The sequence below is a fragment of the Arvicanthis niloticus genome, chromosome 7 (assembly GCF_011762505.2).
Source record: "Arvicanthis niloticus isolate mArvNil1 chromosome 7, mArvNil1.pat.X, whole genome shotgun sequence".
In the NCBI taxonomy this organism is placed as follows: domain Eukaryota; kingdom Metazoa; phylum Chordata; class Mammalia; order Rodentia; family Muridae; genus Arvicanthis; species Arvicanthis niloticus.
The window spans coordinates 4,259,416-4,282,799 of record NC_047664.1 but is presented as its reverse complement, the minus strand read 5'-3'; the positions used below and the strand labels follow the sequence as shown (position 1 = coordinate 4,282,799).

Below are 23,384 nucleotides of genomic sequence, written 5' to 3'. Positions count from 1 at the left end.
ACTAGCAGGCCATGAGCCTCTCAGGATTTTTCTGTCTGCACCTCCCATTTTACCACAGGGTGCTGGGAATACAGATGTGGTGGCACAGCCACCTTCATGATGGCTCTGGGACCTGAACTCGGGTTCTCCAGTGACAATGAGCACATTACCCACTTTACCCTCACCATTCCAGCTCACCACTTGCATGAAGTTACTCCTGCTATTATTGTTGTTGTTGTAAAATATATGCCATGTTGGTTTCATCAGGAGACATGAACAGACATCTGCTCACCCCAGATAGGTACCATGAGCGACCATTCTGCCAGGTGTTGCTGGTGACCGGCTGACTCAGGGACAGCTGTAGCACTAAGAAGCCCTTGGTACTGCACCCCAGGCACTGCCTGCACAGCGGTCCCTCTGGGTCGTGTTCCCTCCCCAGCAGTTGGTTTGCCGGTCTTGGGACCTTCACAGCTTCCTGAGCCCTGTATGTTTCTTTGGATTCCTGAATCTTGTTAGCCTCCCTCCTCTCTCCAGAAGTTGAGAGTTTCAATTCAGAGGATACAGTGTGTACTGGCTGGGTTTGTGTGTCAACTTGACAGAAGCTGGAGCTATCACAGAGAAAGAAGCCTCTCTTGAGGAAATACCTCCATGAGATCCAGCTATAAGGCATTTTCTCAATTAGTGATCAAGGGGGGGGGAGAGCCCCTTGTGGGTGGTGCCATCCCTGGGCTGGTAGTCATGGGTTCTGTAAGAAAGCAAGCTGAGCAAGCCAGGAGAAGCAAGCCATTATGTAACATCCCTCCATGGCCTCTGCATCAGTTCCTGTTTCCTGACCTGCTTGAGTTCCTGCCCTGACTTCCTTTGGTGATGAAGAGCAATGTGGAAGTGTAAGCTGAATAAACCATTTCCTTCCCAACTTGCTTCTTGGTTGTGATGTTTGTGCAGGAATAGAAACCCTGACTAAGACGCAGCTCCACAACACAGAACATGAAATTCTTGACGTTAACCACTGTCTTAAGAAGGGTTTCTATAACCACAAGGCAACTTGGGGAAGAAAGGGTCTTCATCTTACAACTGTCAGGTCACATGCCATCACTGAGGGAGATCAGGACAGGAACCTGAGGGCAGGAGCTAGAACAGAGACCATGAAGAAATGCTGCTTCCTGGCTACTTGCTCAGCCTGCTTTTCTGTAGCACCCAGAACTGCCGGCTCAGGGGATGGCACAGCCTGCAGTGAACTGGAACTTCCTTCATCAATCATCAATCAAGGAAAAAAAAAAAAACACCACAGGCTTGTCCACAGGCTTGTCATCTGGGACGTTTTCTCAACTGAGGTTCTTTCTCCTAAAATGAGTCTAGCTTGTATCAAATTTATGTAAAACGAGCTAGCACGGCCACTTTTAGGCAAAGCAATGACATTAAATATTTGCATCATCAACAGCCGTGTCCAGAACTCTTCGCCTGCAAGACACAAACTGTATTTACGGGGCAGTGGCTTTCTCTCTTGTCCCTGTCCCTTCCCAACTGATGTTCTGCTTTCTGTCTCAGAGACTCTGTCTACTCTAAATCCAACACACAGGAGTTGAATCGCATGGTGTTTGTCCGTTTGTAACTGGTTTATTGTTTAACACAATACCCTCACTATTTATCCATATTGTAATGTGTTAAAAATTTCCTTCCATTTAAAAGTCGTGTCCCTCGTGTGTCCATGCACACCACCTCCCCATCACCTACTGAGGACACTTGAGTGTGTCCGTTCGCACTGTGCGTATCAGTCATCCACAGAGGATGCGTGAGCCACTTCCTCCCCTTGAGAGCACGACTGTGCAGATGTCTCTTCAAAACTGCATCGTTCTCCTGCATACTATCCAGAAGTGGAATTTCTAGGATTTGTGATGAGTCTATGTTTAGTTTTTTGAGGAACTAGCACATTTCTATAGCACTGCTGTTTTAAATTCCCATTCACAGATCACAAAAATTCCAGTTTCTCTGTGACACACATGGCAGCTTGTGCCTATAATCCCAGTTCTCAGGAGGATGAGACAGGAGGATTGCCTTAAGTCCAGGGTCAGCCTGGGCCACGGAATGAGACGCTATCTCAAAAAAACAAAAAAAGCCTTCCAATTTCTCTGTATTCTTGCCAACATATATCTTTTATTTGTGTGTACACGTGTGGGTGCGTGCACGTGCGTGTGTGCGTGCGTGCGTGTGTGTGTGTGTGTGTGTGTGTGTGTGTGTGTGTGTGTGTGCATATGTGCTTGTCCTCATATCTACAACAAAACCTCCCCTCAAACATACCGGGGTTACCAAGTTCTCTTTTTTCATTCATCCATGATTTAGTTTCATACACTCAACACAAACTCTTGTGAGAACATCTTTGTTAGTCAGATTGTCTTAATGCAAAGAATAAGACTCACTTGGGAGTTTTATACTGTATGGCACTTGAGCTTCAGCTCCCAAAGGTTCTAATTCACTCCCCCATCTCTGTGTGCCTGCCTGCCTACCTGTCTGTCTTTCTGTCTGTCTGTCCTCTGTTCCTTCTTTCTCTCCCACTAGGCTCTCACTAAGTAACTCAGGCTGGCTTTGAACTTTTGATTTTCCTACCTCAGGCTCCTGAGTGCTGGGATAAAAACATATATCATTTGTATATGTGTGTCTGTATGCCAGTGTGGGCACATGAGGCCAGAGGCATTGGATCCCTGTTGATATTAGTGGCCCCAGCATGTGAGCTCCTGCTGACCTAATTCACTGAAGTGTTAGTTCTGTGCTTCTCAAAGCTCTGTCTTTTGGGTTAACATCACCCCTGCCTGAGGGTTTTGAAGTTCAGAATCTCAGGATCCACCCTAGACTTTCTAGATCAGAATCTTCATTTTATGGAGATGCCCTGGAAACACATGAGGACATTGAAGCAATGGAGTAAAGTTATTCTCCATCAACCACAGAATTCCTTTCCTACTGTCCACACACAAATGGGAGCTAACTCATTTGAGATATTTAATAAAAGAAAAGTTTCTTCCATCCTTGTCCCAAGTGGATCGCAGCTGAGATCTGGCAGCCATGGTCACGTCTTCACTATGGTCTTCACTGGTGCTGTAGCTATTCTTTGCTCAGTCCATACCCTGCAGCAGCTCGCCAAACACTCATGGTGAGTCCACCCACCCAATCTCAGACACGAAGCCCAGTAGCGACGGATGAGCTTGGGCGGCAGTTCAGCCCTGCCCCTGCCCAACTACTTATGACATGGAAGGTTCCACTTCTGACCTTTAGCCTCTCTTTACAACTCACAATTTCTTCTGTCCATCAGAGTTGTCTCAAACAGCTCAGGCTCAGGAGCAGCGATCCCAGCCACCTTCAATACCCATATGGCCTGAAGCCGAAGCAACAGCAGCTATCAAGAGCTAAGGATTCCCCACTCCCTCCCTCGGCCCACACAAGAGTGCAGTACTAGGAGAGCTAAGGGTCCCTCTGGCCCGCACAAGAGCCTTCATGCTAGAGGGGGCATGGCCTGTCACTCCTTCTGCCTGCCCACTGTCCAATGCTGAGGGATACACAGGCTGCCTCCCCAGTTTCTCCTCCACAGAACAAAAGGACTCCAGCCATCTGGAACAGTAGGAACAGTAGGGTCCAAATATTACCAATCCTAGTTTCTGTTCTTCAGTTAAAACTTCTAGTGGGAGAAGTTGGCACTTGGAGAAGCCGAAGCACATCAAACGAAAAGCGTGTACTTTATCATATCACCAAGAGAACCGGAGCAGTCTGCTCGTGGGTTTGGCTTCTTGTTGTGCCGAGCTCTCTCTGCACTGTCATCAGAGGGAGCGGTGTTGTTATGGGAGAATGTATGTGGTTACTTCCCCTGGGTGCTGAATGGAATGTTCCTTGGTATTCTCAGAGAATTAGTTTCTGTATCTCTGTCTATCCCACCTGAGTCCTCCAGCAGTAGGACATCGAGCAATGTAGTATCTACATGGGAGAAACGAACCGGATTCACTAAATTCAAGGATATTCACCTAAAGAAATTCATTTTGGAGCTTCTTTCTTTTTCTATTCTTCCTTTCTTTTTGGGTTATTTATGTACTATTTGGAACCACTGGCCCCCATTAGATTAATTAGATCAATTAGTCTACATAGAGCAACTGCCATTCTGATGGCTGTATATACTACCCTTTCCATACAGATGCACCTTGAGAAGAAATGAGCAACTTCTGGAACTCACTGTGTGGCTCAGTTTGTCTTTGAGCTTGTGGTAAGTCTTCTGCCGCAATCTCCTGAATGCTGAGATTATAGGCATGAGCTAGTGTATGAACTGATGATGTGGCCGCTCCATGGTATAGTAAAGAGGCTTTTACTGGAGATGTGAGAGACAATGAGCAAAAGTGTCTGGAAGAGTCCTGAGGAGAGAGAAAGAAGCAGCTGACTGAACCTGGTCACAAGAGAGGCAGGAGCAGACCAGAGGGAAAGAGAGGAAGAGTGATGAGTGATGAAGAGCAGAGAGGGGGGAGAGAGAGAGAGAGAGCAAGAGAGAGAGAGAGAGAGAGAGAGAGAGAGAGAGAGAGAGAGGAGAAAGGAAGAGGAGAAAATGAGGAGGGGTAGAAGAAGAGGAAGAGGAAGAAGAAAGAAGAGAAGGAGGAAGGGAGAGAGAAGAAGAGAAGGGAAGAGAGAGGGAGAGGGAAAGAAGGGAGACAGAGAGAGGAAGACAAGAAAGCCCCCCTCCCCAAAAAAAAGCACACAGCTGGACCAGCAGGATTGTAAGGAGAGTGAGTAGTGAAGCCCATGAGAGGAGGAGGTGAGAAGAACTAGGTACAATGTGAAAGTGCAAGAGTCTGGGGTGAGCATGCATGTGTGCTAATAGGCCTCACAGATGGACATTTGTTCATTATTCTCATGGTGGAAACCTGGGAAGCAATGAGCATGGTAGCAGGCACGATGCTAGAAAAGTAGCTAAGAGCTACATCCTGATCTGTGAGGAAAGAAAGACATACACAGAGAGAGACAGAGTCAGAGAGACAGAGAGACAGAGACAGACAGAGTCAGAGAGACAGAGACAGACAGAGAGAGGCAGAGTCAGAGAGACAGAGAGAGACAGAGTCAGAGAGACAGAGAGACAGAGAGAGACAGAGTCAGAGAGACAGATAGAGACAAACAGAGAGAGACAGAGTCAGAGAGACAGATAGAGACAGAGAGATACAGAGAGACAGAGAGAGACAGAGTCAGAGAGACAGATAGAGACAGACAGAGAGAGACAGAGTCAGAGAGAGACAGACAGAGTCAGAGAGACAGAGAGAGACAGAGACAGAGTCAGACAGAGAGAGACAGAGAGAGACAGAGAGACATAGAGACAGAAATAGAGAGACAGACAGAGTCAGAGAGACAGAGTGACAGACAGAGACAGAGATAGAGATAGAGAGACAGAGAGAGACATAGAGACAGAAATAGAGAGACAGACAGAGTCAGAGAGACAGAGACAGAGAGAGACAGAGTCAGAGAGACAGAGTCAGACAGAGAGAGACAGAGAGACATAGAGACAGAAATAGACAGACAGAGACATAGAGACAGAGAGACAGACAGAAACAGAGATAGAGCTAGAGAGACAGAGAGAGACATAGAGACAGAGATAGAGCTAGAGAGACAGAGAGACCCTGGGCCTGGCATAGGCTTTTGAAACGCAAAGCCCATCTTGAGTGACACACTCCCTTGCACAAAGATACAACTCCTAATCTTTCTAATCCTTTCAAATGGTTCTACTTTTTGACTAAGCATTCAAATATATGAACCTGTTGGGGCCATTCTTATTCAGACCATCATAACCTACAAAAAACAAAACAAAAAAGTAATGTGTATTTCCACCAAACAAAAAATTAAAGTTCTATTGATACCAGTGTCCATAGCACCACTGGGTACATATAAATCTTAAGGTAATTAAGCACGTGTCAGTAAGATGGTCATTAGGTAAATTATGCACACCCACAACAGTACTGTGTGGAAATGATTACATATATGAATATATTCATACTGTATTGCTAAACAAACACTGAATGCTCATATTACTTCATAACGTGTCTTGTTGTGTGCACATCTTGTGTATGCATCTTGTTGCGTGTGCATCTTATTGTGTGCGCATCTTGTGTATGCGTCTATGATCATCACCAAGTCCTGGGATCAACACTGATTTTTAGCTTCTTTGTACATTTTTGTATTACCTGAAAATTCTTTCATTCTGTTTCCTATCCACTCCCTGTCTAGAGAGTACCCAACCGTATCACACCCTCCCTAAACATCCACATGGATGGCACTGCTTAGATGTCAATGAGAACATCATGGTTTGTCTGTATATGTTGTCCCCATGTCTTCTTCTTGGTTCTTCTGCCACCAGACAGCCATGAGGTGAACTGCTTCACAATACCACAATGTGTGCAGAAGCAACAGAGTCAAAGGACTGTGGACAAACATTCTTGAAACTAAGACAAAATAAATTCTTCCTTAGTGACAAAAAATTCCACAAAAACAAAACAAAATGAACAAAACAAAACCTATCATAGTAGGTATAGAAAATGCAAAGCAAAAGGCAAACATTTCTCCCATGTAGACTCTGAAGTCTTTGATGGATCCTAGGAGGCAAACATTTCAAAAGACAAAGTTATTCTGAAAGTGAAAAGTATTGAAGTGAACTTATTATAGTGTGTTCTTGCTGTATATGAAAAATGAAATGAATATAATTTAAAATAAAAGAAATGTGACATTATAATGCAAACAAAAATTAAGGAAAATTCCCAAAGAATAGGAAACGGTTGATAGACAGTGCAGGAAAATGAACAGACAGAGGAAGTAATAAAACCAATTGGGAAAACCTCAAAGTTTATATATTAAAGTTCATAATTTTAAATGTAAGAATCTAATAATAACTGCTAATCCTTTTCTTTTTAAAGTTTAATTTAAGGATGAAGTAGAAGTTCAGGAGTGACTTTATTCAGTCATTCTTTTTATAACATAGCTGTCATATAGTAAAGATTTGTGTTTAACTTTCAAACTTTCCTTCAAGACAATATCCTATACTAGACGAGAGGTCTAAAAGCCTCAGCTGACTGTCTATTGTGAGGAGAAGGTGGTCCAGGAGATCAATGTCAAAGCCCATGTTGCTGAGGTAATGTGATGCCAGGAAACAGCAGGCAGGATGGCGGACTGTCTTTTCCTTCTTGCTTAGACATCAGAAAGCAGCATGGCACAGACCTTGGTAGATGCCCCCCCCCCCCCAACTTGTCCTCTCAAAGAGTATTTTGCTGACCAGGCTTCCAGTGTGGCAAGATGTCTCTGTATGTAAATGCACTTGCCGCACCTGGCAACCCACGTTGACCCTGGGAACCCTGCAGTAGAAGGAGAGACCTGACCTCTGCAGGTCATCCTGTTTCCCCCACAGACAAGGGCAACAATGTTACTCTTACCTAAGAAACATTGTATTTTAAATGCTGTTTCAAGTCTCCACTGTTGGGAAATAACCTCAGACAATTCAAGGCTCCCCAGCCTCTGCCAGTTATGCCCTCCAAGACCTCATCCAGAAATCTTAAAACCTTGAAATACTGACACTGGGAATTCTAAAGACTACAATTTCTCTCAAGAAAGGAATGGCCATATGAGTAGAAAGCTGAATCCAGGGTTGGGATTGATCATCTCTGGAACATGACAGAAACTTCATTTGTCTGCACTGCTGTTCCTATCAGTTGATGAAATTCCACAAACTTTCAGTAAGGTACCATAAAATTTGCCTGAAGAAGCCAGCAAAGGGTGTTACTGTTTGGTCACAAATACATTTTCTGCCAACTCTGTGGTCTGTGTTCTAGTATGTGCTGAGTGGCGTCCAAACATGGCCATATGCAGATGCCTGGTACAGATAGAAAACCCAACATGGAAACTTCATCTGGTGCTTATGGGAATCATTACAGGATTTCAAAGGAGAGAGGCACATAGGAAGAGAACATAGGAGTGTGGTCTGCAGGAAGTCCTGCTCTGAATGAAGGAAGGCAGAAACGCAAAGCGCCAAAGAACTGGAACTGAAAGTTGGCCAGCTCTTAACAACTCTTAAAATTGCCCATAGCCTGTCCTTGTAACACTGTTTATTTGTTCCTTTTTGAGACAGGGTCTGTCTAAGTAGCCCTGGATGTCTTGGAGCTCAGGCTGCCTCCAAACTCACAAATCCGCCCTGTCTCTGCCCACTACCTCCTGCAGTGCTGGGTGGGATTAAAGCATGCACCACCACACCCAGACACATACTTTTCATGTCAGATTTTCTTTATTCTTTTTCTTTTTAATCTCTGTTTTCACTATTTTGTCAGCATTTATTTTATAATTTGAATGAATGTGGTCTGTATTTCACTTTTACACATTTCTAATACTGGAAGAACACTGCGAAGACTTTCAGAGTTTTAAGTCACTTTCTTTGCACATTTCTGACTCCACAAAAGTATGTTGTCACACAACAATGGTTCTGTGTGTAAACATTGTAAACATACATAAGAAATGTAAACAACTTAATAAATTAAGAAGTGTCCTTTTTGTGCACTTGGAGAGAGTGAGAAAACTTCCCCAGACTGGCTCCATGGAGTACTGCATATGCAGAGGCGGCCCATGGGCTTGATGCATTTTATCAGGGCACTTCAGCTACTTCAGAGTGCCACATATAAGCTTTTTATAAAAGCTGGGTGGACAATTACCAAACATACTGATATACATATGTATTTCATTTTTTTGTCCAATTCCTTTATGCATACAGTAAATATGGTCCTAACAGTTTCTGGGACAGTGGATGCTGGTTAGCAGGGGCCAAAGAAGCAGATGTGATTAACAAGAGAGCAGCATCAATGAGGTGAAGTCTTCTGGAAAACATTTTTGCACCACATAGAAGCTGTGTTCCAATTGTATCTTGTGCTGGCAGTTGAAGCTGGTAGTGTAGAAGTCACCAAGTGATTCATGCTGGGAGTCACGGGAGAGTAACTGTGGCTTGGCACTGTGAAAGGCCAGAAAGGTCATTGCTGAAGAAGCATTGGAGGCCCAGAATTAAAGGGGTCATACAGAGAGGTTGACCCTTGGCATCACAAAGACAACCCAGGAGAGGCTACTGGCAAGAGTGCAGCCTCGTTGCAGCAAAAGACTTTAGCATTTTGGAAATGCCAGAACCATGGGATGGCCACTGTGTGTAGTGCAGAGAGCAGAGCTGGAGAAATGAGTAACCCAAGCCTCTTGCAGGAGCCCAGAAGATTGTATGTGAATCCTGGAGACGGGACATTGAGCTATTTAGACTGTTAGACTTTAGTTTTGGTTTGGTTTGTTGGTAACTGAAACCCTGTTCATCCCTTTTGAAGTAAGAAACTAACTTATTTTTGATTTTATGGGAGTCTGTGGTTGAGAGACTGAATTTTTAAGTAAACTTTTAAAGATCGAGAGACTATTAAAATTTGGAATGTTTATAATATAATGTTGATATTAATGTGTGACCTTGGGGATAAACAAAAAAGGAAAGGTTGTGGCTTAACAGTGATGTGTTTGTGTGTCAAGTTGACAAGGGGTCAGTTGTGCTGGCTATTCATCTGAGAGGAAACCTCAATTGGGAAAATGTCCTATAAGATTTGGGTGCAGGAAAGCCTGTAGAGCATTTTCTTAATTAGTGATTGATGGGAGGAGGTCCAGCCCAGTGTGGGTGGTGCCATCCCTGGGTTGTGGTTCTGGCTTCTATAAGAAAGCAGGCTAAGCAAGCCATAGGAAGCAAATCAGTAGCCTCTGCATCAGCTCCTGCCTCAGGGTTCCTGCCCTGTTTGAGTTCCTGTCCTGTTCTCTTTCAGTGATGGACTATGATGTGGAAATTGCAAGCCAGTGATGCTTCACCACAGCAGTAGTAACCCCAACTAAGATACTGTTCTTTTCATAATTGCCAGAAATCTCAAGGTGAGATTAAGGTAATGGCACAGGCAATTCAGAATATAATCACCATTCCTACAGGAAGGAGGATAGCTCAACTATTGTTACTACATAAGAGTCCTAAAAGAGGGGATCAAGGCTTTGGTTCCTCTGATGCATACTGGGTATAGCCTATAGTTAAACAAAAACCTATGATGACACTATGGCTGGATGGAAAGGCATTCTAAGGCTTGGTTGACACAGGAGCTGATGTGACTATCCTAAAACAAAGCGATTGGCCTGCCACCTGGCCTCTGACCCCAACCTTAACCAATCTAAGGGGTATTGGCCAAAGTCAAAATCCACAACAAAGCTCTAAGGTGCTGATGTGGAAAGATAAAGAAGGAAAGACAGGGAATATACAACCCTATGTCATCCCAGGCCTTCCTATTAATTTCTGGGGCAGAGATCTGTTATCCCAGTTGGGACTGATTATGTACAGCCCTAATGAAGTAATCACAGCTCAAATGGTAAACTCTGGGTTTTCCCCCAGAGTTAGGGAAAAGGTTAGGAAAGGGTTAGGAAAAGGTGAAGAAGGGATTACTCATCCTGTTGAGGTCCATTGTAATGGATGTTACTCATTATAATGAATTTGGTGATCAAAAATATATACATGTATGTGTAGATACATACAGTGGTTTCATTTATGCGACATTACAATCTGGAGAAACAAGCAAGCATGTTATCACTCATATGCTTGCTACAGTTGCTGTATTGGGTGTGTCTAAACAGATAAAGACTGACAATGGCCCAGGTTATACAAGCTCCAGTTTCCACCAATTTTGTGAAAAATTGGGAATACTACATAAAATGGGTATTCCATATAATTCACACAGCCAAGGTATGATAGAAAGGGCACATTGAACCATTAAATGTCAATTTGAAAAAATTAAAAAGGGGGAATGGTACCCTACCAAGGGATCCCTCAGAAATATCCTTCATCAACACTCTTTATTTTAATTTTTTAACTTTGGATTCTGAAGGAAAATCTGCTGCAGATAGATTCTGGCATCCTGATACCAAAAAGAAATTTGCAACAGTCCTCTGGAAAGACCCATTAACTGGAACCTGGAATGGGTCAGATCCAGTGCTTATCTGGGGAAGAGGTTCTGTCTGCATATATTTCCAAGCTGCAGATGCTGCATGCTGGCTGCCAGAGAGACTGATTAAACAAATAGACAACAATAACAAACCCAGGGAGGAGAAACCCCCTGAGAAGCGTATTTTTTCTTTGCAGGAAACATGAAGATGCTTCTAATTGCCTTCAAACTGGAACAGTTCAACCAGCAAACCTGACTTGGGAAGTCCTCAATGTGGAAAGAGACATCACCACCCGTACCTCCAGGGTGGCTCTATTGGACTCTTGGTTCCCCAACTTATGATTCAGAGGGGAACACTGTTTAGACCCAGGAGAAAACCCACTACCACAGTTACTATAGTTGTTTTTTGGGTTTGAGATTGACTGAGCAGGGATGGAGATTTCCTTACTTGTTTTGTTAAGATCAAAGCTATGATCAGTTCTGTATTTCTACAGATTTAGATTCTGCTATAACACATTTATAAACAGAATAGAAGAGGCTTATACTTGTTACTCCTCAGACAGAGGGAGTTATGTGTTGCCCTTAAAAGAGAGTGTTGCTGTTATACTAATTATTGAGGCATTGTTAAGTCTCTTGTCTCTCGGTCTATGCTGTTCAACAAACTGATGGCTTTTGTACGAAACCCATACAGGTCCATTATTACAGGCTGGAAGTAGGGGATTGTAAAACCTGTGTCATCAAGACTAATGAGGATTATACCCTAACTTACGTGCTAAGCCAGATAGTCAATGACGGGTAAGAGAACACTTCAAGACCCTTGTCCCTAAAAAGGGAGGTCTCACCATCCTAAGACAGAAGCTCAACCAATGTATATGGGTCATCATATAATGGTGGAGACAGTGCACCAACCAGGTATCTTTGTCACCAAGCAAAACCTCCAGTGCCAGAAATGGGGGACACATTGTTGGCAAAAGGCATTCCAAAGAACCTCCTAGACACCACAGGCCATTGCTAAAGCTGTTGGCTTCTCTCTAAAATCTGATGGCAAGGCCTTGCTGAAGACAATGCTTCCGTCTATCACTGAACAAGAAGATGCTGAGTTAGTGCCTAACTCGAAGCTTCACCCAGGTTGTGTTCATGGTACTGTAGTCATCAATATCACAAATCCCACAGCCTACAGCAGTGACCTGCCTATAAGATGACCTGGTGCAACAGTGGCTCAAATGTCATGAGTGACCAACCAGTCTGATAGGATTTACAACTCACTCCATGAGGCTGGATAGGCCATGGGCTAAGGAAAACCTAACAGTTATTCTGCTAAAGGAACATAGCAATGAGATGACTCCTGAAGATGCTCTGCTGCACTCCCAGTGTCCTGCTCAGCCATCACCAGAGAAGCATCTTCTTGCACCAGATGAGAACTGGCACAGAGCCCCACGACCAGACACGAACAGAGATGGAGAGATTTTAGAGCACTCAGTCCTACATGGGATTTTTTTCCCATTAAAACCCTCCCTCAAGGCTCAGAGATCTGTGCAGAAAATGGGGCAGAAATATTGTAAGAGCCAGAGGTGATAATTGATGTTTCTAAGGAAAAATGTCTTCTAGACACAACATGGCTGATCGCCTATGTGAACTTAACCAAGAAGCTATCTGTAATAGACACCGGCTTGCAAAGAGAAAATCAGTTTTCTCCCAGTGTTACTGGGAATACCAATTGCACGACAAGACAAGCCCCATGCCCAGGATTAGTTAGTCAACACAAAAAGAATGGCATGATTTGGGTTTTTATTTAGACTTTTGTTCATTTTTTTTTTTTTTTTTTTTTTTTAGCATTTTTGTCTTACTGGTTTATTTGCTTGTTTGTTTTGATTTTTGGTTTTGTGGAGTTTTTTTTTTTTTTAAAGAGAAATTATGGAGGGGTAGAAAGAGAGAGTGGGAGAGGGAGAAGGAGAAGAGAGGGGATAGATGGTGGGGGGAGAGAGAGAGAGGGAGACAGAACATGAAGTTGGATGGGGAGGAAGAAGGTGGGAGGTTTTGCATGGAGTTGAGGGAACAGGGAAAACATGATCAGAATATGCTGTATAAAATTTTTTAAATACAAATTTATTTATACATGATTGAAAAGTGATTGATTTATATAATTTTAGGTCAAACAACTATAACTAATTATTATATTTCTATGATGTAATGCCAGCCTGCCAAATGAGGACATCTTGTCTCTCCCCTTATCTGTAATCTGTCCCTCGATGACGTGTCTCTCCTGTTTACTCTTCTGATGCTCCTCCTTTTATAATCCATTGTCCAAAGAATATACAGCCTTACTATTTGTAAAAAACTGGCCATGTTCAGTCATGTTGTTTCCTGGGAAACATCAGCCATTACCTCTGGGCTCTTACAGTATTTCTGCATCCTCTTTTGCACAGATCCCTGAGCCTTGAGGGAAGGGTTTTAATGAAAACAAAAAATCCCATTTAGGAATGAGTATGTTGGGCTGGAGAGATGGCTCACAGGTTAAGTGTACTGGCAGCTCTTCCAGGGGTCCCGAGTTCAAGTCCCTGCAACCACATGGTGGCTCACACCATCTATAATGGGATCTGGTGCCCTCTTCTGGCTTGCAGGCATAATAACAAACAACAACAACAACAACACCTGGCCATGTCTGTATAGTGCCTTCTTAAGAAGTCTGGACATTACACCTTACACAGAATCTAGAACAGAAACCTGAATCAGAGAACTTTGGTAATAAAACTTGATGGATAAAGTGTTGAGTTGTGAAGAAATTCTCCATGCGTCTGTACTGCAGTTCCATCAGTCACCTTATTATCTATGAGCCCCTTAAAATACAACCAGGTCATAGTCATCTTTCTAGGACTTTGCAGAGATTCAGCTTGACTTAAGCACAGCCATCTTGGTAATAAATGCCATTTGATCTGCCAGGTGACCCCGGCACTCACTCCAAACCCTGATACACAAACTAAGTTATTAGTGTAGTCAGCCCAGTCTGGATTGTCCCTTAACTGATGTTTGACACATTCATGTTTTTTGAGAAAGCTCAAGTTACGTTCTAGTTGGCTGAGTCCCAGCTTTGTCTAGCCTAGTAAATAGCAGCTGTTTAGTAATATTTTTACTGAATAAATGAAGAGTAAGATATCTGTCTCTTTTTAAACAGTAAAGCACCACAAGTCCATTTGAATATGCAAATACTTATATACAATATCTGAATCTCAAAGCTGTAAGCACAGCTTGGGTTACAGAAAGTTGTGTGTGTAGAATTGACATAGCACAGTTCACAGCTAGAACATAATTCCTTCACACCTTTAAGGACAACGAGGACAGATGGGTTAAGTTCACATTTCACACTGTAAGTCTGAGCTCTAAGCTGCAAGCTTTAGTGTTAGGAACTAAAGTTGGCTGAAGTTTAACATATCAAAGTGAACCTGGACACCAGGTTCTCCCAGCATCCTTCAGCCCCTACTTGCTCCAGGGTCCTCCTGGCTTGCATACTCTGCCCCCTATCTTAAGCCCTCCAGCCCAGGGGGCTAGGATGCTTTTCTCTATATATCTAACCATTTTGGTTGCCCACTCTTTCTTTGTGCCTTTGGCCTCCTGGCTGCTGCTCCACTTTCCCCTCTCCGTTGTCTCCTCTCTCTCCGGGTCTTCATGGCCACTCTGGACTCTCTCACATGTGTCTGTCTCTGCCTACATTCTCCCTTCCATCTACAACTAACTTTCTCCTCCTTCATACCGTTCCTTTTATTTCTTTTTTTTTTTTTTTTTAATTAAGAACTAACCTGGGTTCCAGTTTTGGGTGGGCCTGCCAGTTATTTGCTAACAATTCAGGGAAAAATAATTTAGTATCTGAAGGGTTTACTTTTTTCTTTATTATCTAAACTGAAGCTTTGAACTAGTGTTTCTAGGTGTCATTTATTGTACCACTCGATTATTTCCCTTGTTTAAAAATGTATCAGCTAATGACAGAATACAAATATTTTATAAGAGAAACTAATTGGAAATTGGTTGTTTACATTTTTGATAATTTTTTAAAATTAAGCAATTGTAGTAAAATCATTTGGGCTTAAGACTATGTCTGTGTGCTGGTGACATAGCTCAGTGATGAAGAACTCATTTGGGAGGTTTAAGCCCTGGGTTAAACCCGATGGTATATGTAAAGGCAAAGTTCTAATCTGTAAAAGGTGTTCAGTTTCCAAACTGATCATTAGAGAAGCGCATAAAACAAACAATCAAACCCCAGTGAGTTTATTGTCCGTACAGTCTCTAAAGAACTAAAGTTATTTACTGTCATAAAGAGACATTAGCTTAATTGAAATTCCTTTTTATTATTAAAACTCATTATTTTATGTGTTTGAGTGTTTATATGTCTGACTACCTCATGTATGCCTATAAAGGCCAGAGACCATTGGATCTCCTGAAATTGGAGTTAAAGATGGCTGTGAGTCACCATATGGGTGCTAGGAATAAAATCCAGGTCCCCTGGAAGAGAAGCCAGTGCATTTAATGGTTGAGCCATCTCTCTACCCCCTAATTCCTTTATTAAATACACATTTTTATAGCTGTAACATATATGTACAAATGCAAGCTGTGTCCCTTTTCTAAATCATGTGGAATGGACAGTGTGAGGTCTTGCTGGTTTCTGTGGGACTTTGCTTAAGTATGTAAGGCTCTGTAAGGGGTGTATCAGGCTAGGGGAAGGTTTTAAAATTGAAACAAAGATGATTCTTCTGAATTATTTACTTTATTATGTTAATTAAAACAGAACTCCAGAGTCCTCTAGAACTCCGAGTACCCTCAAGCTACATACTCAGCTAATGCATGTGAATTATGAATATAATTACACCACTGGTGAAGAATACCGACTCTGAAAGACAATTTAAAAAACCTGTATCATTATATTATAAGTAGGAAGCATAAGCAGGACATAGTGGCTCACACCTTTAATCCCAGTGCTCAGGAAGCGGCGGCAGCTGCATCTCTGAGTGCAAGGCCAGCCTGGTCTACAGACTGAGGTTCAGGTAAACCAGAAATACACAGTAAGACCCTGCCTCAAAGTAACAGTGACAACAAAGTACACAACACACAGAAAATAGGAATAGTCATTACTCTTACATAAGTCTTCTGGAATGGATTTTCTTAGAATTCTGATAATTGCTTCCTTTCCTTTCTTTCATATCTAGGAGTTTCTCCTACTTTAATATACATAAAATCACCAGGAACCTTGTTAGCACACAGACTCTGACTCTGACTGGTCTGGCCTCCCCTCTCCCAGTCTCCTTATCTGCATGAGAAGCAAGGCCTTCAAGGATGGATGTTTTGTCTGACAAACTGACCAAGGCCTAAGCTTGGTTACCTTGTTTGATGCTAAGCCTCACTCCTATTTGCCCTAATTTTTTCACTGGTACCTTCTAAATTCCCACAAAAGTAAATGTTCTTAACTGCAGACACCAGTTAGGATCTACAATTATACAGGTGAGTAGACCCTGTGACCCCAGGCTAAGGGTTCTCAAAGAGTGGTTTCTAAGGTCCAAGAATTCATATATTTAATATACTACCCATATTTTTATAACAATGCAAAATTGAGAAATGCTAGTCTACTAATTAAAGTTTGGGTTTCACTTCAAGATCTTCACAGTCTGGCATTAAGTTACAGTCTATACTTAAGCTACATTCTATAGCATTAACCTATGCAAAATAAAAAATAAAAACACCTGTTTATTATTTCTCAAACAGATGCTTTCCTCCACAGATCTCTGCTCAGGCCAGTTCCTCTGTCTAGAATGTCCTTTTCTTTCATATGTTCCTCAACAAAGTGTACTCATTTTTTGTAGTGGTCAAGTTTTAACTTCTCTTTGAAGACCATCTTAACTATGTAGTTATGACCACATCCCATAGTTCCTGAAACCGTGCTTGTAATGCAGAACCTGAATCTACAGCACAGGGTCTTCAGGTAATTTGTTAGAAATATAAACCATTGAGCACTCCAGCCCCAAGTGAGAAGATCTGAGTATGGTCCAGAGCAACCTCAAGTGACTCATTGCACTGCTGGGTGCAGTGTGCTCCCTGCATCACCTCTTACGGACATCACCTATTTCCTTCCATTTGTTGTCCTTTGCAGGTGCTACATTATGTAGAAGCTGAAGGTCATGTACCCCGCAAGGGGCAATTTATTGTTGTCATTTTCCAATAGTTCAGAAGACTGTTAGCATTTTTTAGCAATAGACTATTTTAAAAACAAACACATTGCGTTTTAAAGATATCAATACTATTGCATACATAAGAGGCTACAGCATAATATAAACATAACTTTTATACTCACCAGTAAATAAAAAAATTAATATAGCTTGCTTCATGGTGAGAGCTACTTTATGTTAGAGGTCTGAGGCACACCTGTACTTTACTGCATTTCTTATTGTCTCTACCAGCATGTAAACCCCACAAGAACAGAAACAGTAGTCTCATCCTCCGAAGGACCAGTGTTTTTCACTTAATAGGTCACACTGAATTAAACTCTTCTGTAGTGCCAAAGTTAAGGATAAGAAAATTTTAGTGCATCAGTTTTTTCATTTTAATGGATCTGAAGAACCTTTAGAGGTTGTTTGATAGATTCAGATACAGACCAATTATAAAGACAAGCAGGGCTGTCCTTAACAGAAGACAGAATTAGTTTTGTTCTAAGTGTTTGATGGAAGTGTAGTACATATTTCTAATAATGTTCATTACTAATGACAGTAATCATTTCACCCATGAGTTCTTCTTCTTTTCTTCTTTGGCCTCTACGTTTTTACCCTTAGAACAAAAATATCATTCTAAAATATCTTAAGTGGTTTTAACTTTAGCTATTATTTATACAGTAAATTAGAAATGAGCCTGAACTCTTACCTCTCAATAAATAAACTTGAGATAAGAATTACTGTAAAAAACAGAAAATACCTTTTTGTTATAATAAAGGTAACCTAGCAGTTTCAGTTCTCACACCACTGAAAATGGTATGAGAAACGGTAAATATGACTGGAGAGATGGATTAATGGCTAAGAGAACTTCCCCTCCTGCAGAGGATCCAGGTTCAGTTCCCAGCACCCACAAGGCAGCTTACAACCACCCGCATCTCCAGTTCTAGGTGATGCAATACATTCCTCTGGCTTCTGTGGGCTCCTGCACTTGCATGGGACAAATGAACTCAGGTAGGACCACACACACACATACAGATAAAGAAAATACCCTAAAACAATGCAAATAAAACAACACTTCACACGGATTAGCATTTCATTTATTACTGCTCAAAATGAAAGAACGGATTCAGAGGCTGCTGGATTCTTAAAAATCCAAAAGAGCAAGCAGCAGAACAGGACACACACGAGCCATGCTAGCAGATACACCGTGACTACCCATGTTCACTGACACACAAGAGCCATGCTAGCAGATACACCGTGACTACCCATGTTTACTGACACACAAGAGCCATGCTAGCAGATACACCGTGACTACCCATGTTCACTGACACACAAGAGCCATGCTAGCAGATACACCGTGACTACCCATGTTCACTGACACACAAGAGCCATGCTAGCAGATACACCGTGACTACCCATGTTCACTGACACACAAGAGCCATGCTAGCAGATACACCGTGACTACCCATGTTCACTGACACACAAGAGCCATGCTAGCAGATACACCGTGACTACCCATGTTCACTGAGAGCATTATTTTGCTTTCTCAGATATCCTTCTTAAGAAAATATAAAAGTGAAATATAAGCTTCTATTAAAACTGGTTTAATAACAAATTATTTATAATAATTTAATTATCAGTTTACTGAAACAAAACCATTCTTGCAGAAGTTACAATAAAAATAAAAATATATCAGTCCATATATTTTGTTATACGAAAGTCAAGGGATGAATCAAACTTATGAGAAAAATTCTTAACAATTATCTTTAAAAATAAAAAGCATTTTTAGTCATTACACATGTTTATACTTTGCCTTATTAACTATATTTTTTCTTTAGAAAATGCCATTAAATATTCCCAGAAGAGCTTTCATTTCTTCAGCTGGATCATCAGGATAATACTTACTGGAGGTAAAAAGCAAATATAAAAGTGATTTTTTTGTAAATCAACTTATTTTAAAAATACATAGTAAACAATTTACCATTACAGTATAGTTACACTTGAAAGTTAGTATGAGGTTAATGTAGCCAACATGGCACGAAAACCTCCTCAGTGGGCAAACCAACAGAGGGAAGCTGTAAGGGGTAGGGAACACCTCTCTTAACTGTTTCTTTAAACACACTGGAGTGTAATACTGTTCAGTGAAAGCATCAGCAGGTTTCTAAGCTTGGCCTCTCTAAGGAAAGGGAGACGTGTGCGGAGGTTCCCTCTGAGGAGTGGCCAGCAGTGGTGCTGATGGCATTTATTATCTCTGTGACACTGAACCTGCTGAGCTGTGAAGAGCTAACGGGTAAATCACAAGCTGGGCTTCTTCTATAAGGTACCCGATTTCATTTGTATTTCTCCAGTGGCACTATCGTTTGTTCTGTCAATAAAACATTCTGCATTCAAATCAGTAAAAGCTCCTTTACCAACTCAATGTTTTATAATTAATAGCATTAAACATGTTTTAAAAATTAGTATACCTAATACTGATGGCTTTAAGAACCCTCGGTTCGCAGGAGATCTAAAATTTCCAGGCTTTAAATAAAGGTTTGGTTTGATCTTTAAAATGAACAAGGATCTGTAGAAATGGCTCAGAGTTAAGAGCACTGTAGTACTCTTCCAGAGTCCAATGCCTGAACTCGTATCAGGCGGCTCACAACTGCCTATAACCCCAGCTCCAGAAGCACTAGACTCCTGTACTCACAGGCAGACACACACACACACACACACACACACACACACACACACACTAAATCTTTAAAATGAACCCAAAAAGAATATTGAATTTCTCTGTAAAAGTTTTGCTAGTAAATGTATTTCAAGAGCTCTCACCTAAGATCAATTTCCTGTTTAGAGCCGCTGTTTCCAATAAAAATATCCACTTCCTTAAAATTGGGAGACTGTGGTATTTTCTTAGTAAAGCACATTCTCTCAATCACTGGTGAGAGAGTCGGCTGTCTTCTCTCTTGTAAATTGACCTATGTTTGAATTAAAAGGCAGCAATCACTGAAAGCTATGTATTCAAGCAAAATTTGAAATAAAAACAAAAGTATGTGGCTTACAAGACTTGCATTTCCAGCTTGTTGCGGGAACTCTGCCACAGAGGACGGCCCAAAGTTGGACATGGAGCAATCTGGTAAATGAACATCTGTCTTCTCAGGTGATGAAACAAAACTAAAAGTTAAAATTAATTATTAAATACAACAAACACCAGCACTTGGGAGGCAGAGGCAGGAAGATTTCTGAGTTCGAGGCCAGCCTGGTCTACAGAGTGAGTTCCAGGACAGCCAGGACTACACAGAGAAACCCTGTCTCGAAAAACCAAAAAAAAAAAAAAAAAAAAAAAAAAAATACAACAAACATGAAAAACAAACCATTACAGTTCTACATTAATAGTCACTCTGCAAAGAATACAACATTTAACATAAAGCTTATTAATAGTTACTCTGTGAACAATATTTATTACAAAAACATTGATATTGTTTCCTATACTTGTTGAGAACTTGGTATATCTTCTCTTCTTCCTCCTCTTCCTCTTCCTCCTCTTCCTCTTCTTTCTCCTCCTCTTCTTCCTCTTCCTCTTTCTTCTTCTTTTCCTCCCCCTTCCTCCTCTTTTTTTGAAACAGAGTGTCCCTATGTAGTCCTGGCTGTCTTGGAATCACTGTGTAGACCAGGCTGGCCTCAACTCATACAGATCTGCCTGCCTTAGTGCTGGGACCACATCTGGCTATTTCCTTTCCTTAAGAACAAACCCAGCTTACACGTTCCAGATTAGAGTCTTATTTAAGAAATTCAATGATTTCCTTTAAGATTCAGGGTTATGCTTGATTTTCTATAACCCAGAAGCCTGTAAATCTTTTCTAAACTCCCACTGCTTAACCTTTACCCTCCTTCTGTATTCTGGATTCACATAGGTACCACGGTCCTTAAGTCACACATGAGAACACATTATTCACTACGATGTTCCATACATCACGCTAGGAGGCAGATATGAAGTAGAACAAGCCATCAGTGAGGTATTCTCTAATGCAGAGACAGACCATGTGTAAAAACAGCTGTGTTGATGATGTGCTTGTGTTGTAAGCACTTGGCCCTTTTGAGCTCTAGAGTGAAAATATGATGCATGCATGAAACCCTGTGTGGGAAAATGGAGACAAGTGGTCCTGGCAGCCAGTGGGCCAGCCTAGTCTACTTGAGATCCAGACCAGAGAGATCCTGTCTCAAAAACACAAAACAAAACCAACCAAACAACAACAAAAACAACCAACCAACCAACCAACCAACCAACCACCACCACCACAGACTAGAGAAACAGCTCAGCATTGAAGAGTGACTGTTGCACAATCCTGAGGACTGGAGTTAGGACTTCAGGACCCACATAACCAGCCAGGTGTCCCCCACACCTCCAGTCCCTCTCTGAGTAGGGCTTCAGTAAGAGGGTCACAGGTGCTTTCAGGCTTCCAGTGTAGCCAGGAACTCCTGCAGCCCAGGCTCAGGGACAGTGAGCAGAGGGCAGGGATGGCCTCTTCCAGACTGTGTGTGCTTAACACACTCCTTCCCAGTGTGCATGTGTGCCCACACAGATACTCAGACACAAGAAAATACTGATAGTAATATGGACTGTGCCTGAGGAATGAGCCCCAGATTGTCTCTGGCTTCCATGTGTGCATCCATCCACACATATATACTATAGATGTGTTTATATAGTTACACACACAATTACAGGTTTTGAAGGCACACCAGATCCTCAGCTCTTGGGCCCTTTCCCACAGAGCAACTTCTGATAGTGTTTCACATGGGCTTCTTGTGAGCATGCATTTTAAACAATGTATCTTCTGAACTAGTGCAGAATTATTTGTTGTTTATTAAATGCATGGTGCAGAAAATGGTTTTCATGCTGTTTTTGTTTTTTTCCTACCCACAGTTTTATTTTCTTTTGCTGCTTTTGTTCTTTCTATCTGACTCAGACTTAGAATCAATAAAAGAAAGAGATAAGAGGACAACTTTTAAAACGCTGCTATCTGGTGGAGGAGATCAACCAGAGCACCTCAGGTGCAGAGCTGGGCAATGGAGCTGCCCTGGCAGGCCTGTGAGTGGCTTGCCAGTGGTGAGAACAGTGCTCTAAGGCCCAGTGTCAGGAAACCAGCAACGTGTGAGCAAGGTGCTGCCGTCTGCGGTTCTCTGGAGTCTGAGGTCCGTGGGCCTAATGCTCAGCACTGCTAAGTGATCATGTATGCAGCCCCATAAACGCTGTCAGCATTGTTTGTCTTCTGGTCAAAAATTTCCCTCCCTGTCCCATCTTGATTTCTAATCAAGTCTGTTATTCCAAATGCACTTTGCACTTTGGCAAAACTGTTTCAAACTGAACATTTCTGAGATGATTTTTTTCCTTTCCCAAATCTGTGGTTCCTGTATTCTCAGAAATATCTCCATATATCTAGCTGCTATGTATCCTTTCCCCTTCTCCATTATCTTATTTCAATAATTATCAAGTTGAATAGATTATCTCTGAGATATAAAAATTGTGTGTGTGTGTGTGTGTGTGTGTGTGTGTGTGTGTGTGTGTGTGTTGGTCAAAGTGCAAATTGTGGAAGCTGTCTCTTTCCTTCCAGTATGTGGATTCTGAAGATCAAGCTCAGGTCACCTGGCTTAGTGCAAGCGTCTCCACCCAGTCAGTCTCCCCACAGCCATGTCTCAGATGCATGAAGAATCTGACTCTAACCTCATCTCCCCATCACTGCTGGAATGAGTCTTTCATGATTAAACTGCATCTTCTTTCATGGAGGTGAGCACTGGAGACCCCTAAGCTAGTCCTGGTCTACACGGATAACTGTTGCTGTACTTGGATGGAGGTGATGCCAATATGTTGATTTCTTTGAACTAGATGTCAAAATTTAAAGACCATGAAATATCCCATAAGGTGTCACATTCCTAACCTTCCTTGAATAACCACAATATCTGCCAACACTAAACTATATTTTGTAGACAGCAATAACTAGCTACAGCTAAGTAATGTTTTCCCTTTATTGAGAAGGTCTTCTAAGGCTCTTGAGTTTGAGAATGAAATGTAGTACTTATTGTGACAATTAAGGCCCTTATACTCTGCAACTTCATTTTTACCTCCACGGCCATACAAAACATACATCAACAGTTCCTGTGCATGGTCTGTCTGCTTAAGCCTATGTCCTTTTCTTAAAAAAGAAATTTAAACCTAGAATGCCCACTGTTTGGAAACTATGAAGTTCCTGGG

General features: G+C 41.9%; 1 protein-coding gene across 2 annotated transcripts in view; it reads right to left on the bottom strand.

The window, feature by feature from the left end:
- Window positions 1-18,739: 18,739 nt before the first annotated feature.
- Window positions 18,740-23,384, bottom strand: part of Hfm1 (helicase for meiosis 1) — an 80,825-nt gene continuing 76,180 nt past the window's right edge. For both annotated transcript variants that reach the window (XM_076937809.1, XM_076937808.1), the window contains 3 exons: window positions 20,197-20,308; window positions 19,967-20,112; window positions 18,740-19,053 (listed from right to left, as the gene is read on the bottom strand). In XM_076937809.1, the coding sequence (XP_076793924.1) occupies window positions 18,984-19,053; window positions 19,967-20,112; window positions 20,197-20,308 (328 nt within the window). In that variant the 3' untranslated portion in view covers window positions 18,740-18,983. The remainder of the gene's footprint in view (window positions 19,054-19,966; window positions 20,113-20,196; window positions 20,309-23,384) is intronic.